The following is a 16,834-nucleotide window of genomic DNA, read 5'->3' as shown; positions in this document are numbered from 1 at the left end:
TTTCTCTCTCATACTCACATGATGTTATTATCCTATCTCTTCCTTTTTCTCTCTCCATTGTTTTTGACCAATAAGAATAGAGAAAACTAAGGTTGTCACCAAAGTTGTCATTATATGGATGTACAAATATCATTACTCGTTTTTAATTAAATCGAAGTACTTTTTAAACGATGAGAATGTGTGACACCCTTGTATGTTTAAATATTAATTATATTTTTTATGTAGAAAATACTAGTAGGGTGTTACAATCATTCCTATGTACTTGAATATCTCATGACTACTTACCAAATCAAAGATGAGCTCGTGATCTTTAGTGTTAAATCCAGATGATTGTTTTGAAATTTTATTATATTAATCATTCCTTTATACTGGAATATCTCATGACAACTTAACCAAGTCAGAGCTAAACTCGTGATCTTTAGTGTTGAATCCAGATGATTGTTTTGAAATTTTATTATATTAATCATCCATTTGATTTTTTGGTCAGTTAATGTGGCCAACGTTAATGCAGCTAACCATGCATATGATCATCATGTCCAAAAGAGGGCTTGGACTTCTTGCCATAGATGATGCTTTGTTGACAACATGTTCATCAAATGATTTGGTTGCTTGCTATGAGCTTGATGAACTTGTATGATACTTGATGACCACTTGGGATATCCTTAGAGATTGTTGTTCATCTTTTTTTACTTGGACGGCCAACCATTACATTAAGACAAGATGATTGATTTTATTCTTTCATTTGTAATGGACTAACCTGCATGCTCATAGACACATTTATTAGACAAATTGTCCCTTTATTATTAATGGTTAGTTGTTCAAATTGACCTTTCAAATTGACCTTATATTATACATGAAGTTCGAAAAATGACCATGTAAACAACACACAACCTCTGCTTCTTATTTTCGCCCTCTTATTTTTCCATGTAGATTCAAGGTCAAAAAAGTGACCTAAAAGTTGAATTTGCCATGATATTTTACAGACATATTTAGGACTTCAAAATATGGTTTTTCACATAAAATTAGAATTTTACGACACACGATCAATTAATTATAAATTTATAAAGCGCCAAAAGCTCAAAAAACAAAACAATGAAAATCTCGACTTAGAAATAGGATTTTGGACTGATTGTTTGCAGAGACATATATAAAAATACGTTTCATAGATTTTTAAAGATGTCTCGATTTATTTTGATTTTTCAACCAAAGTACAAGTTCCAAGTAAGCATATACTCACCGACCAAATTCTATTTCCTAATTTTGTAGGCATGGTTAAAATTATATCACTAGAACCTTCACCACAAAATTTTTAAGTTTTTAAACGATATTAATCAATTATAAATGGTTTACTTCATAATTTTAGTGAACTAAAATTCATAATGTCCCTAAAAAAATTAGGGCACTGTTTGGGGGGGGGGGGGGGTAATGTCACTAATATCAAACATTAAAAAAATAAACATTTGAGATTCAAATCCCAAGCCCAATCCACCTTTTTTGTATTTTGAATTATGCTCTTCTCCCAACAAATTTGTCTCGCGCCCAACTGAAATCTGAAATACCAAAAATACTCATGCGTTACTTAATTAACGCATGTGTTAAAATCAGCGCAAGTTAAGTCACGCAGCGTGAGTTAAGTAGCGCAGAGTTCTTTTATTTACTTTATTTATTTACTTTATTTATTTACTTACTTATTTAATTTATTTATTTATTTTATTCTAATTTATTTATTCACTTTATTCAAATTAATTTATTTACTTTATTCTAATTTATTTATTCACTTTATTCGAATTTATTTATTTACTTTATTCGAATTTATTTATTCAATACGCAATCATAAAATAAATGCAAAAATTAACAAAAATAAAGGAACAAAAGTAATATTTTTTTTTTTTTTCCAGAAAAACAGTAGCTAGCAAAGAGCTAGACTACCAAAAGATATATAGATATAAACCAAAAAGAAACAACATGTTACAAAGAGAGGGGGACCAAACCAAAACCTCTCTAGTGAGTTACAAACCGAAAATTAGGTAAACCTAATCTGTTTTTTCCATATGAAGATCTTATGCAATCAGGCAGATCAAACCAAACAGTGAGATTTGCAAGATTATGACTCAAGTTTGCCAAAGAATCTGCGCAGATATTTCCTTCCCTGTATATGTGAGTTGCCATAAAATTCATGGTTCTTTTTTACATTTACAATGGGGTAAGACTAAATCTGCGGAATAAAAAAAAAACCACCAGAAAACCTACCTACCTGGGGTAAAACTAAAAAAAACCACCAGAAAACCTAGCTTCATGTGGTAAAACTAAAAGGAAAACCTAGCTTCATGTGGTAAAACTAAAAGAAATCCACAAGAAAACCAACCTTCATGTGGTAAAACAAAAAAAATGCAAGAAAACAAACCTTCCTGGAGTAAAACTAAATCTGCACATTTAGTGTTACCCTTGGGGTAAAACTAAATCTGCTTCGTTTTACCCCAAGAAGGCTGCTCACCAATAAATTTTTTACCCCAAGATTGACCTCTTTTTACACCTAAATAAAGACTAAAAAAGAAGAAAATTACACCAAAATAAACACTAAAAAAGGAAAGAAAAGAAAGAGATTCATAGGGGGGAGATAGTGAGGAGGAGAGTGAGAATGTGAGATGGTGTGAGGAAATGGGGAAGTTTGGAGGGGTATTTATAGGTGTGAATGGTAACATAGGTTATAACTAACATAAATGTAGTCAAAAAAAAAGTGTAAAAGTTGTAAAAAAAACGTGTAGATTGAAGGTTGAAAAGCTGACCAAAGTCCAAAAAATGTGTGTTCTTGAGCTCTGACCAACTGGCCAACCTGTGCGAGTTAACTCGCGCACAAGCCAGTGGTGCGTGACATAAGTCACGCAGAGCTATAAGGTGCGTGAGTTAAGTCATGCAGCGTGACTTAACGCACACAGGGGTATTTTGGGAAGTTCATTTGGGCGAGGGTTTTTCTGTTGGGTAAAGAGCAGAATTCTTGTATTTTTTTAGATGCCCGTCATCTAGATTAAAAATAAGCACATTAAACACTAAAACCCTTCTTTCAAAAAAAAAAAAAAAACACTGAAACCTTAAAACAACACTCAACAAGAAAGTTTAAGGCTGCCGCTTCTTTCCTAGTCGCCGGAAAAGATGAGACTGTTAACACACAACATGCTATCATCAAACATAAGAGGCGTAGTGAATGGTTTTCCATTACGCACCGAAGCAGTGAAAGTGGTTGAAAAGAATGTTGAAATGAACACTGATTTTCTCAAGAACGTGTTTGAGAATATTGATTGGAAGGCTTTTGTTGAAGCTTCAAGATCCATGGGATATACTGAATTACCTGAGGAAGCTGATTCTTTTTTGTTGGAATCTAATGATTTTTTTAATAGGTTTCATCATGCGCTTTTGGAACTTCACATTGAAGAAGGTGCTCTTGTTTGTCCTGAAACTGGAAGAAGGTTTCCTGTTAGTAAGGGTATTCCTAATATGCTTCTTCATGAAGATGAAGATGAAGTTTGAATTTTGTTATTAGGGTATTATGAAATTCACCTGTTTTGTAGTTATTACTAGTGAAAAATCGTGCTAATGGAAAGAATTCAACTGCAATTAGACTTTATATGAAACTCCGTTTACCATGAAAAATGTTGTGTCCTCTGTTTGATTTGTTCCATTATTGTTTGATTGTTTCACCATCTTCAACTCAATGTTGTTTATTAGCGGCTATCTATGAAGCATGGACACTCCTCAGGTGTCAGACACACGTCGGTCTCGGACACCGACACAACACCTATGATTACACTGCATTATGTCGTTTTTCAAATTATCACAAGTGTTACACTGAATTATGTCGTTTTTTAAATTATCATCGGTGTTGGTGTCGGCGATGGTGTCGTGTCCGGCGTTCATGTATGTCTCCATGCTTCATAAGTGGTTAAATCTTTAAAATTTGAACAAATTACCATTGTTCTGTAATATTTTTTAATACAAAATAGCAAACTGCTGTCCACAGTTCACAACACTGACTCTGGGGGTCTAGCTTGTTTATAGTTTCATAATTTCACCATCTTCAAATCAACTGCAATTAAAATTTATATGTTTACTGACAAATGTTGTATTTTGCTTGCTTGGTTTGGCTATAGCGTAGAAAAATTTGAACAAATTGCTATTGTTTTGCGATAAGCATTTTAATACAAAGAAACAAGTAATTATTTTCCTCAATCCATGATTGGTAACACTGGTTCTTTGTTGTTTAGTTTGGCTATAGTTTGATAGTTTCACTATCTTGAGCCAATTATAGTTAAGTAATTGCTATAGAAGCGCCATAACATAGTTGAAATTGAACATTACTACTGTTCTGCAATAAGCTATTTAGTACAAAATTGTTTCAAATAGCAGCTATATTTGTGTTATAGCATTGTTGCGTTGCATAGTAAAACTTGAACAAAATGCAATATTTTCGCTGCAATTGACAACACTGCCTCAGTTGCATGTTACATTAAACTGCAACAATAATATCAAAGCTTTTTTCTATACATGTGAGCTTTTATAAACGCCATGTACACCCCAAAATTGTTTCTTTCAAGTTTCAGCATGTCATAGATTAGAATGTGAGCTTCATCTCTCCCAAAAATTGCAGCCATTAATTAACCATAAATAATTCATAAATTCTTCTTCTGCCAATGGATGAAGTTTCCCCATCAAACTTTTCCAACTTAACAATTTGTTAAATGTCATTTCTTTTAATGAAGCAACCATATAAATCGAACCTAAAGATTGTTATATAACTTGATTTTTGGGAAGAGGTTGTTGCACTTGAAACCTGAAAAGTTTAATGGTTATGCATGTAAAACTCAAAGTGCATGGGGTTGCCACACTAACCTTTAGGTTCGATTTGCCTCCACCAATAACTGTACATTTCATGCAATAGGAATGACCAGCGAATCCCCTTCAGGATACTATGAGTTCCTTGATGTGTATTGCACAACCACACCAAGCGTATCTCCTAACAATATTTTACAGATTTATGGTCCCAACAATTCACTCGTGCATTAGAGAATTGATGGATGCTTTAGAGTAAGAGAATGAAAGAGAATTATGTTGTTAATGTAACAAAATTCATGTTTTTGTGTGTCTCCAAATTAATTCCCAAATGTCAAGCATTTATAGTGCATTATATGACCCTTCACATGAGAGAAAACACCCATTTGACTTGATTCAATGCTATGGTTCATTAAGCATCCATTTGCCAAAGGTTATGATCATATACACTTGAATCAATGTTATGGTTCATTAAACACTCATTTGCCAAAGGTTCCAACGTATATGAATGATTTTCATGAAGAGTTACAACTCTTGGTGAAGAGTTACTACTTTTGGTTGTAAAGTGATTCCATTATTTTCGAAATCACCAACATGTTATCCATGGATCTCTAACTTACCGAATCAAAGGCCTTTTAAAAAACAACCTCGAAGATTAAGCACTCTCTCTTTGACCTTTTTTTAGGTCAACCTTTTCATTTACCACCACCCCATCCAACAAAAGTCTTCCTTTAATGAATGTCGATTAATTTTTTAATACAATTTGGTCCATCACGTACTACCCCTAGTATTTTGGCTAATACTTTAGCCAGTAACTTGCACACTCATACTTTAAGTACAATTAGATGATCAACTCATGCTAGTCTTTTGTAAGCATGAATTTGAATGATTATGATATCCATTTAAGCATATCATTTTGCTGACTTGACTTAAGACGATCAAACAATTGTGATCTTCTATAGGAAGGGTTCTCTAGAGTCTGTGAAGAATCAATCCTTGTCATTAAAATTTCTAAACTTGTTCATCATGAAACTCTAACCTACTTCCTTTGAGTTATAATGTTGATTTAAGTAGAGTGTTGATTCAAATATCTGCGTTCCTTTGATTGGAGGCATAAGGTGACTTGCATCTTCTTTTTTGAACTTACCTTAACACTTCAATAAAATGTTAGTAGACAAAATTTTCATTTGCCTTCTTAGTTTCTTATCATCAAAACCTCACTAATTGAAGATGTATATGAATCAATCGATCCTAATAACTAAGAAATAAATACTTAGACATTGCAAGGATGACATGTGTCATGTCGTATGTTCAATTAGACATTTGGATGAAGGTAAATGATTGCACATTAAATTATGACCACAAAAGGTTCAAATTGAATCACCGATTTTAATATAAATTAGATAACAATGATGCTTCCATTGCGAAAAGACAGACACTAAAATAATTGTCTATCAGTCTTTTCTATTTATAGTATAGTATTTCAATTTTGATGGAAACCTCTAATGTCTGACACATTAAATAATTAATCACAAATTATTTAATTAAATTATATTTAATTAATTAAATTTTGATTAGACGTAAGGACTTGGGCTAATACTATACAAGGCCCATTATTGTCAAACAAAAATCTATTCAAGGCCCATTAGGGCAAAGTGAAGAAGGAAGATGAGTACATAAACTAGAAATGAATGTGCCGCTTTATTCTCTCCTAAGACACACTCATTTGTTGGTTGTGCTCTTCCAAGTTGTTCTAAGGTGAGGGGATGATCATAGTTTACGTACAATAGTTGTAGGATTGTGTATGATGGTTAAAAAAAAAGTTTATTCCCTGTGCCAAAAACTATTATTATGATTGTTGAATGAATGATTGGTGATGAATTGAATATAGAATTTTGTATGATACTAATATGTCTTTGATTATGCTATTTGTGTTCATCAATCCAATGTTAAGTTTATTTGATTAAATAAATAAGTCAATCAATTAACTAGAAGGGTTAATCGATTAAGTTATCACTAGATCATTGATAATTGATGTTTTGATGTTTATTATATTTTTTTAAGATTCAATGCTTGTTAATATATGTTATAATTGATAAATGATGATTGATGATTAGTATAACTTGATTTCTGTTAAGACAATTGATGAATGAAAATTGATTAAGTTGAGTTGTTTTTTTTTTTTTTTTAAAAGGTGGTTACTGGCGTGGACTACAAGATTTGGCTGGTGATCATTTCTTAAGTTTTAAGAGGTAAACACGAAAAACTATTATGTAATTCTTGTAGTTTTATAGTGATTTTTTTTTTTTTTTTGAGCAAGTTTTATAGTGATGTTGTCAAGGTGATTTTTTGCTTTCTAGATTGATTTTAAGAGAAATTTTTAAAAAGTCAAAATTTGGATCCCGCAACAAAATCATTATAGGGAAGCAGCATTGTAATTTCTACCATGTTGTACAGTGATCCATGGTGTATTTTAGTGTTTATCTCTTATGCAAATTTTTGCTTCCGCGATTAAAACACATTTTACTATCATCATTTTCGAAGAAAAAAATGAGCATAAAAAATATATTATTAAAGTGATATAATTTTCATTTTAAAATTGTTCTTGTGATATGAACTTTGTTCCTTAAAAATATAAAGTAAAGATTTTTTTATTGTCATATGATTTTGATTATATGCAGTTTGATGATAGGAAACTTAGTAAAAGTTTATAAAACATTTTATTTAGATAAAAAATATTAAACTATAATTCATCGTCACTTTTTGAATTTTTCTCACATTTATATACTGCTAAATAAATTCCTTCAAATTTTACTTTTATTTTCAAACAGACTGGTATGTTTTTACAATGACTCCAATATTAAAATAATTCATAAACTCAAAGTCAACATCTTTTTTGAGAGATCAAAATCAACATTTTAAAAAGTATATAATGTCAATAGGTTCTATCTCAATATGTTAGTACCGTTCTAATTTTTATGGAATTTTTTTTAAATAATAATAATTATTAGGTAAATTTTAATTTAAATGATTTGAATTAATTACTTATAAGAGATAGATATTGGTCAACGAGCTTGACCAAAAAAAAAAAATTGGTCAACGAGAATGTAATTTATAAGAGATAGATATTGGTCAACGAAAATATATTATCAAATATATTTTAAGAGAAGGACACACACACACCCCTAAATGAATGTTAATCAATTATTTATTTGTTTTTTGATAAAGAAATGAATTTGATTGACTCTTTTCAAAAGAAACAAATTCGTTTCAATGAAATAATTTTATACAATATAAAATTATTAATTATAAATTAACCTTTTGACCTAAAATTGTAAACTAGTTTATACTATTATAGTATCATTTAATTTTGGTCTAAAATTAATTTAATTAAATAATTGGATGCATCTTCTTAAAAAAATATTAATTAAATTATTTCAAATATTTATTTATTTATTTTCAAGTAGTCTAGTGGCTAAAAATTTCACCTTCTAAACTAAATAAGTGGAGCGTCCGGGTTCCAAAAATTATTTCAAATATATTAAATATGATATAATAATATATATTTACTTATTTAAATATTAATAATTGATGGTATTAACAAAGATTAACATTTTTTATGATATTGTGTAGCACTAGTATAATAAGGTGTATATTAATCACACAATTACGGATCAATCCAAATGATAAAAGATTTAAACCCTTTAAACAAATGATCTGGAGTTCAATCTCTTACTTTTGCGTATAGAGAAAATTCATTTGAGAGTGGAGAATCCATCTTGTGTACCCTAGCGATTATTTGGCGAAGATTAGTCATTGTTAGACAACGATGTAAACTTCATACCAATAACATTTTAACGAAGAGAACCACACAATTAAGAATGTTAGTCAATATTCACCGCAAGTAACCCAATTAGGTTGATCTGATGGTGTTGACTTGGGACCTTGTAGTGTACTCATCTCAAGCATCGAGTTCGATTCTTTCTAGTACCAATTTCAGTGGACTAGTTTAGCTAGTAGTATAATAAGGTGTATATTAATCACACAATTACGGATAAAAGATTTAAACCCTTTAAACAAATGATCTGGAGTTCAATCTCTTACTTCTGCGTATAGAGAAAATTCATTTGAGAGTGGAGAATCCATCTTGTGTACCCTAGCGATTCTTTGGCGAAGATTAGTCATAGTTAGATGTAAACTTCATACCAATAACATTTTAACGAAAAGAACCACACAATTAAGAATGTTAATCAATATTCACCGCAAAGTAACCCAATTAGGTTGATCTGATGGTGTTGACTTGGGACCTTGTAGTGTACTCATCTCAAGCATCGAGTTCGATTCTTTCTAGTACCAATTTCAGTGGACTAGTTTAACTTCTTCAAAAAAAATTCATAGCAAGTTACTCAATTTTAGCAAAATTCATTTTTAAAGTCAAGGATATTAGAAATTTAAACTTTTAGGTTTGTTTCATTTATCTAACATTTATTTATGAGAGAGATAAATACAAACGTTAGATTAATAAAAACTATTTTAGTAAGTGGATCTCACTAATCTTTGTTAATCTTTCTCAAATCTTTCCGGCAGGATGTGAACAACTTTGTTAACTTCTCTCGTTTTTTTTTTTTTTGTCTCTTGATTACTTCTCTTTTTAACCAACTCCAACATGAATCTAGAATATCCCTATTCATTAGCATAGTCTAGCTTATTAGTAGTCCATTAGAGACCATGGAAAATACTCAAGCCATCTCCTTCTAATACTAAGTAGCTTAGAAGCTCATAAATTGTGTTAGCTATGGTTGTAGACACAAGCATTAGTACCTCAAACATTTTGAGAAGCAAAGAAATTACTTGAATCAATCAATGTTACATTTCAGGTCTCCAAGAGAAAGCTTTTACCAAAAGGTGCAACATTAGAACCTTACAAAGTGACCATTTTACTTACCGAAGTTGATTCTCTAAAATTTAAAATCCTTTTGTTCCAAAAATTTAAAACCCTCTTTGTGGGTAATTAATTATACTACGTATATATACATTTTGGATAAAATACAATATGATTATGAACATTTAATTTCAGTTCATTCTAGTCGCAACTAAATCTTTTTTACATTACCATTGAATATTTGATCTACCATATTCATATTCATAATGACTAATGTGAAAATAAACTTTTTTAGTAAGTAAATTTAGAGAGTTTCACAAGTAAAATTTTGTTACATTATAATTTTTTTGTGACACGATATTCAATTCATCACTGTTAAATTTTTATTTTTTTGTTGTATATTCTTCATTGTTTAGTGTTTTTTTCTTTTAATTTTGTAATAAACCTACCTAAATTAAACCTTGTGACCAAAGAAGAACTTATCCATAATCAATAGAAAACAAAATTATCATGACTACAAATTGGATGTGTCGACTATATATCTGTCAGTGCATGTGTGATGATGAGTGTAAACTTAAAGATAAAATCATCCAATGTCATTATTAATCATTAACAAAAATAAAACCTTAGCAAACAACATCTCCTTTGTGGCAAGAAAATCAACAAACCATATGCTTGTTTTTGTCTCATATGAGACCGTTATGAATCCATGCACATGACTTTCCACATGCCAAAGAACATCAACCTAATAATAGGTAATGTTCGTTTAACAATTAAACTCCACTCGTTGTCATGTTCCGCCAGATTTGGTCATTATTATAATCATTAAATATATATATATATATACATTAAATTATAAACAAGACACTACACGATGTTTTTTTGTGAATGTTCACTTTCACAAACGCTGTGAATGTAACAGTGCGACAGAGAAAGATTTAACAAAGGTCTTTTTCTTTATCTCTGTGTCTTATTTTCTTTCACTTTCAATCACACTTTTTAAGGAAAAAGACAAAAAAGAGAGTGAAACCAAAGAAGTAATTTAAATAGCGGAGAAGCTCATTGATTATGATTGATCTCAACACCCTTTTGAGTCGCATTCATCAATATTTAACCATTTTCATAAGGCAAAGTTTTGAATTTTAATTCTTTCACACATTAAGGTTCATTTGTGTTTTGATTCTACGGGAAACAAATTCTGTTTTTTGTTGTGATTTGTGATTCTGGGTAATTTTCTATAAGGTAAATTAGATCATTGAAAACATTGTTGATTTTTGCAGGGTGTGAAAAGATGAAGAATTCACCTTCAGATCAAGGTTTTTACATTGAGAGTGATGAAGATGAAGAGAAGGTGTTGGGAAGAGGAGTGAATGATGGAAATGAATCGGATTTTTCCAATGACTCTGATGAAAATGAAGGAGAGAGGAGACCCAGTTCTTACAGCATGGCATGGCCTCAAAGTTACAGGTGAGTTACTTCGGTCCAATGAATTGTTTATTTGCCTCTTGCATGAAACATGATAGGATGATGATTTTCAATGAATAGATACACTATTATGTTATCCAATGAGATACCACCATTTTTCAAAATAAACTTTAGTGAGGTGGCAAAATAGTGAATTTTTATTGGATGTTAACGCGAAACTGTTTTAAGCTCACAATTCATATCATGTAAATCGAATTTGAAATGTAAATTGATTTGATTAAAATTGAGTTGAAATAAAATGATTGATATTTGGATGAGTTTTCTTGCAACATAAGTGTAAATTTCGTAGTCTAGTGCAAACTCTAGTGTATGTTTGAATTTACGATAAGTTTGACAAAATTTCATTAGTACTGTGATTTTGTTGAAGCTCAAAGTGTAGTTTTTATCAGAATCATAGTAGAAAACGGTGTTTCATCAAACCATCTACCAAGCTGAGTAAGTACAAAGTAAAATAAAGGTTTTGAGGTAAAATCAAGTATACCGCACGCCAACCAACCATCCCAGATTTCACTAAAGTCATGTTTGGCAAATACAGAATCAATTTTGATAGTTTCTTCTGTAAAACCAAGCACACAATCAATGGTTTTTCTTGAGGTTTTAAACTGTAGATGCGCTTTCTGAAAAATCATGCCACAATTCCTCGTGTGTGAAGTAAAAACACTGTTACTAATGTTAGTATATGATCAATTTAACATGGAACTGTTATAGTGAAAACAGGATCTATCTTGTTGTCATATTACCAAAAGTTTAAGAAAATTTATCACTCTTGCTTTTATAGTTTCTGTTTTATCATTTGATTGCAAAAGTTTACCACCTTAAGTTAAATGCATCACACCTGAAATCTAGTTCCGATGTTGTGATTAAAATTTCAGGCAATCCATTGATCTGTATGGTAGCGTGCCATCGCCGAATATAGGATTTCTTGGAACGACATCATTGGCAAGATTAGGCAGTTCTTTTCTCGGTTCAACATTGACAAGGAGGCCAACTGCTGAAAATTTACAGCCAGAGAAAAAGCCTCTGCTACCACCGTCGGTCGACGAGCAGCATCGCCGTAGCTCTCAGATATTGCTTCCTCCCCTACCATCTAGGAAGTCTTCAATGAGGAAGGATACTCCCAAGATATCTCATGAAGTTCATTTTCCTGGTCAATGCACTTTTGGACAAGCTGTGCTTAATGGTAAGTACTTAAGTAGTTGAACCTTGTGTGATATTTAGTTTCATAAAAATATATCAACCCCTCTTTACCTTGGTGAATAGTTAAAAAATTTGTCATTGAAAGAAGAGGTAATTAATGGTAAATTTATATTACATATCTAATAAAAATGAAGCACACTAATTGTTAGGTTATACATGAATTGCCTAGTGAAATTGAAATATTTATAGATGTTTATATTTGGAAGAATAGTTATTTAATGGAAGTGCTTGAACTTTTTCCTCTCTTTATGTGCAAAACTTATGACTTGAATCATATAGGATTGAAGACATTTTGCTCATCATACTTATCTGAGTTATCATAGCAATGTACCATCTTCACAATAACCAATCAAATATATATGCTACATTAAATAAACTGTTTTGTGTTGAATTGAACTCCCATTTCCACAAAGACTTCAGTTTGATTATGAGTCAGTGCATATGTGAATGTTGCAAATGGTGGATTTTTCTCAATTTTTCACTGTAAAATTGAACATTTCTCATGCAGACTCTAACTCCTATAAGCTTCATCTGTTATGCGAAGATAAAATGTTGGTTTTTATATTTGTAACACACCACCTCCACATAATAGCCCTTGAAAGGCTACCGACAAAAAATAACACTCTTTTTCAGCACACTTTCTTATCGGTTGAAATCCAAATGAGCCTGATAAAAGAGTGTGTTGCTAGTGCTACAGCCTCTGCCTTTTAATCTTAAAACAGGAACGAGTTGACCATATTATCAATAGAGAAAAACGAATGAAAATAGATTTCTCATTGATGAATTGAGTTGGTACAAGTTGTATATATACACAAGAGTGTCTCTATGTTCTCTTATTACGTGCAACAAACACAAGATTACTAACTCTTAACTAACTCATGATTACTTGTTGCACAAGTCATCATTCTGTAACTAACTGCCTAACTGTCTAATGATTACTTGCTACACAAGCAATCCTTCTTTAAATTGAGCTAGTATTAATGTTTTATTCATGTTTTGGATTTTGCTGCAGGCATAAATGCTCTTTGTGGCGTTGGAATCCTTTCAGTCCCTTATGCTCTCAAAGAAGGTGGATGCGCTGCACTTTCAATCTTGCTGATATTTTCAGTATTTTCCTTCTACACTGGCTTGCTGTTGCGTTATTGCTTGGACAGTCAACCTGGACTTGAAACTTATCCTGACATTGGCCAAGCTGCTTTCGGTACTTATGGACGTGTTGTCATTTCAGTAAGCCCTTTTTACAAATTCTTATTTTCCATCAATTTCATTATAAACCATTATTTCTTATGTCTTACCTTCCTTTTTATTTTTCATTTTTCTTTTGTATGATACAGGTGATATTATACATGGAACTATATGTAAGTACATCTACCTTATTGTTATTTGTCATAGCAACAGAATATAAACATAATTTAAGAGAGTATCTATCTGGATTTAACACTTTCATATTATTGCTAAAGTACCAACTACTAGATTTATCTATGAATTAATTTATCTTGAATTGGAGATTTATGATTATCATGTTAATGTGACAAACGTCTACCATAAATATCTATTATTATGCAGGCTTGTTGCATTGAATACATAATTCTAGAAAGTGACAATCTATCTTCATTATTTCCAAATGCACATTTAAGTTTGGGTGGATTTGAATTTAATGCACACATTCTGTTTGCAATCTTGAGCACATTGGCTATTCTTCCAACCGTTTGGCTCCGGGACCTTCGCATTCTAAGTTACATATCAGGTAAAAATGCTTTTTTTTTGCAAGTATATGTTAGTTCATCTGATAATTTGGATATAACACTTGTTTGGAAAGATGACTATAGCACTGAATGTACATTTATGTTATGTTGTACTAGCTTGTGGAGTTATTGCAACGGTTGTAGTGGTATTGTGCTTGTTATGGGTTGGAGTGGTAGATGATGTTCCCATGCATACAGAAGGGACAATAACACTGAGGCTTTCAACATTCCCTGTTGCTGTTGGTCTCTATGGTTATTGCTTCGCTGGACATGCTGTGTTCCCAAATCTGTATACAGCTATGGCAAATCGAAATCAATTCCCTAAAGTACTCTTGACTTGGTAAGCAAAACAACTTATTCAAATACTAGTATATATCCACTTTCATCTTGAAATTGTAGAACCATATATGATATATCAACTAAACCCTATGAAGCACAGACACTCCTCAGATTTGGGGTGTCCCGGTATCGGACACTGTTAAGAATTCCACATCGGATAGAAGATAGCCTGACAATGTGTTTAGAAGTGGGGGCAACCTCACTTCACACGCCAGTTTTGTGGGATTGTGTTAGGCCCAACCACGATTTCTTTTAAGTTTCTTTTTTTGAATCTAATATGTGCAAATGTTTTTTCATGTAGTTTTGCTATTTGTACAACTATGTATTTCACCGTAGCTGTTGTGGGATACTCAATGTTTGGAGAAAATACACTGTCTCAGTATACTCTTAACATGCCTCAAGGATTAGTAGCCTCCAAGATTGCTGTGTGGACTACGGTATTCTACTATGCGCATTCTACATTATACTCAACATGTTTTCTTATTAAACTTTGCTACTTGGTTAGAGAAATTTCTAACTTTATTTATCGTGTGTTTTGTTTTGCAGGTGGTTAATCCATTTACCAAATATCCTTTATAAGTGCTATATAAAATCATGTTTTCAATTACTGTCTCATACATCTCCACCTTATCTCTTAGCTCTAATTTTTATAGCACATACTAGTATTTGTTATTTGTCAGAGAATAAATCTTTGCATTTTTTCTTAAGATTATTTTGAATCTTTCCTCTAATTTATGTACCCTTTAAGATGAAAAATGGATGTTGTTTCTTAATTAGAACCACATATGCTTTGAGTCTAACTCCAGTAGCATTGTCACTAGAGGAATTGATACCACCAAATAATCCCAACTTTCAGTTCTACTCCATCTGCATCAGAACAGCACTAGTGGTTTCTACACTGCTTGTTGGTCTTTCAGTTCCCTTTTTCGGTTAGTCTTTCGTTCTTCAATTTAACTCTCTTTAATATTTTGTCTACTGATTCTGAAACTCCGTATTTAAATCAAACAGATAACAAAGAAATATGATACGGTTTAAGATTCAATTTTAATTTTAATACGTTAGTAAATGATTTTATTGTTGCACTGTTGGATTATGTTTTTGCAGGTTTGGTAATGTCATTAATCGGGTCATTGCTTACAATGTTTGTTGTAAGTTTCCTTCATTAACTGTTTGATTCAGTTGCTTTCATTAACTAGCCATGTATATCATTTATATGATTAAATTAAATTCAACCTTGTTGGATGCAGTCCCTTATTCTACCATCTGCTTGTTTCCTAAGCATCAAAGGAGGCCGAATCAAGCGCTCTCAGGTATAATGCTTGTCTCAAATTATCCAAGTCGTAAATTTACTGTTTTATGTTATTTCATATAACGTGTTTTGACAATCCAAACGACTTGCATCTGGAAAAAATCTTGTAACATTACAATATAGCTTTAGTCTGTTGATACATGGTTATCGGGTTTAAGTAAACAAAGGCTTTATGAATTGTATCATACCGTGCTGATATCGATCCAAAAAGTACTTTTTATTTTATTTTTTGGAAGTAGAATGTACTTCTGTTATGTAGAACTGGTAGACCATCATATGTTTTTGTTACAAGACCAAATATTTTGAACCATTTCTCGTTCTATAGTTATGATAACTGCCAATCTGACTATCTTTTTTTTCCTTTTCATATTTCTACAGGTACTACTATGTGTTACAGTGGTTATAGTAGGTCTTGTATCATGCGGTTTTGGATCATACTCAGCCATCTCGGAGATGATTGCAGAAATGTTTGCATGAAGTTTTGCGGCTTAAATCCTGAATTATGACATTTGTCTGCTATTTTGTTAGCCAGATTCCAGTTCATATAACTGTTTTAGATAATTTCATTTCCAACCCCAAATTTTGAGTTAACTTTTCACTCTCAGTGGTTTCTCCATTTTGTTACTTTTACTTGTGGTTATCGTCGTTCTATTACCATATCACAAAACAAAGTTTTGCTCCGTTTTGAAGTTTGGAGAAGTTAATCATATACTGTGGCAGAGAACCAAATCTGAGATTGTTTGAAGTGATCAAATGTTTTATTTAGGGGAAATTTTGATGCATAGAATTGTGGATGAGGAATTGATAAATGCATTATTGCATTTGATTGAGATTTTTGTTTTAAGAACACAGTTTAAACATTGTTGCCCCTTGAAATGGTATACACTCTTGCCTTGGCTAGCAATACATTGCTACCACACTGGCAAGGTGCAGCATATACTATTTCCTTGATTTGTTTCCTACTCTTCTTGTTTATTTTTTTTTTTTTTTATGTATTAGAAAATTTAGATTAGGGGAGGCACATCCTCGTGCAAGGTTACGTATAACCTATCA

At 31.7% G+C, this 16,834-nt stretch overlaps 1 protein-coding gene and 1 pseudogene across 6 annotated transcripts; both read left to right on the top strand.

Moving 5' to 3' along the window:
* Nucleotides 1-3,070: 3,070 nt before the first annotated feature.
* LOC146954673 (multifunctional methyltransferase subunit TRM112 homolog A pseudogene) lies at nt 3,071-3,686 on the top strand (annotated as a pseudogene).
* A 6,875-nt stretch (nt 3,687-10,561) lies between these two features.
* On the top strand, nt 10,562-16,611 carry LOC146954672 (amino acid transporter AVT1C-like). Of its 6 annotated transcripts, none has more exons than XM_085717604.1 (13): nt 10,562-10,653; nt 10,987-11,173; nt 12,064-12,371; nt 13,401-13,615; nt 13,723-13,746; nt 13,955-14,135; nt 14,251-14,473; nt 14,774-14,909; nt 15,019-15,042; nt 15,260-15,401; nt 15,577-15,620; nt 15,720-15,782; nt 16,160-16,611. In XM_085717604.1, exons 2-13 carry the CDS (start codon nt 10,998-11,000, stop codon nt 16,256-16,258), a joined length of 1,635 nt encoding a protein of 544 aa, XP_085573730.1. In that variant the 5' UTR covers nt 10,562-10,653; nt 10,987-10,997; the 3' UTR covers nt 16,259-16,611. The 6 variants fall into 6 exon arrangements, with proteins under 6 accessions (XP_085573730.1, XP_085573749.1, XP_085573739.1 ...); XM_085717623.1 differs by having other exon boundaries at nt 10,579-10,653; nt 10,998-11,173; XM_085717613.1 differs by having other exon boundaries at nt 10,591-10,833; nt 10,998-11,173.
* The last annotated feature ends 223 nt before the right edge of the window (nt 16,612-16,834 follow it).

Source organism: Medicago sativa, chromosome 1 (genome assembly GCF_051527215.1).
Source record: "Medicago sativa cultivar Bolivia chromosome 1, Bolivia_mono, whole genome shotgun sequence".
Classification (NCBI taxonomy): Eukaryota; Viridiplantae; Streptophyta; class Magnoliopsida; order Fabales; family Fabaceae; genus Medicago; species Medicago sativa.
The sequence above is the reverse complement of the archived record's forward strand: the minus strand, read 5'-3'. Positions and strand labels throughout refer to the sequence as shown.

Coding starts and splice junctions, on each gene's coding strand:
- LOC146954672 (XM_085717604.1), top strand. CDS start 10,998: ATGAAGAATTCACCTTCAGATCAAGGTTTTTACATTGAGAGTGATGAA. Junction 11,174..12,063: donor GCATGGCCTCAAAGTTACAG/GTGAGTTACTTC, acceptor TTAAAATTTCAG/GCAATCCATTGATCTGTATG. Junction 15,043..15,259: donor TTAATCCATTTACCAAATAT/CCTTTATAAGTG, acceptor AGAACCACATAT/GCTTTGAGTCTAACTCCAGT.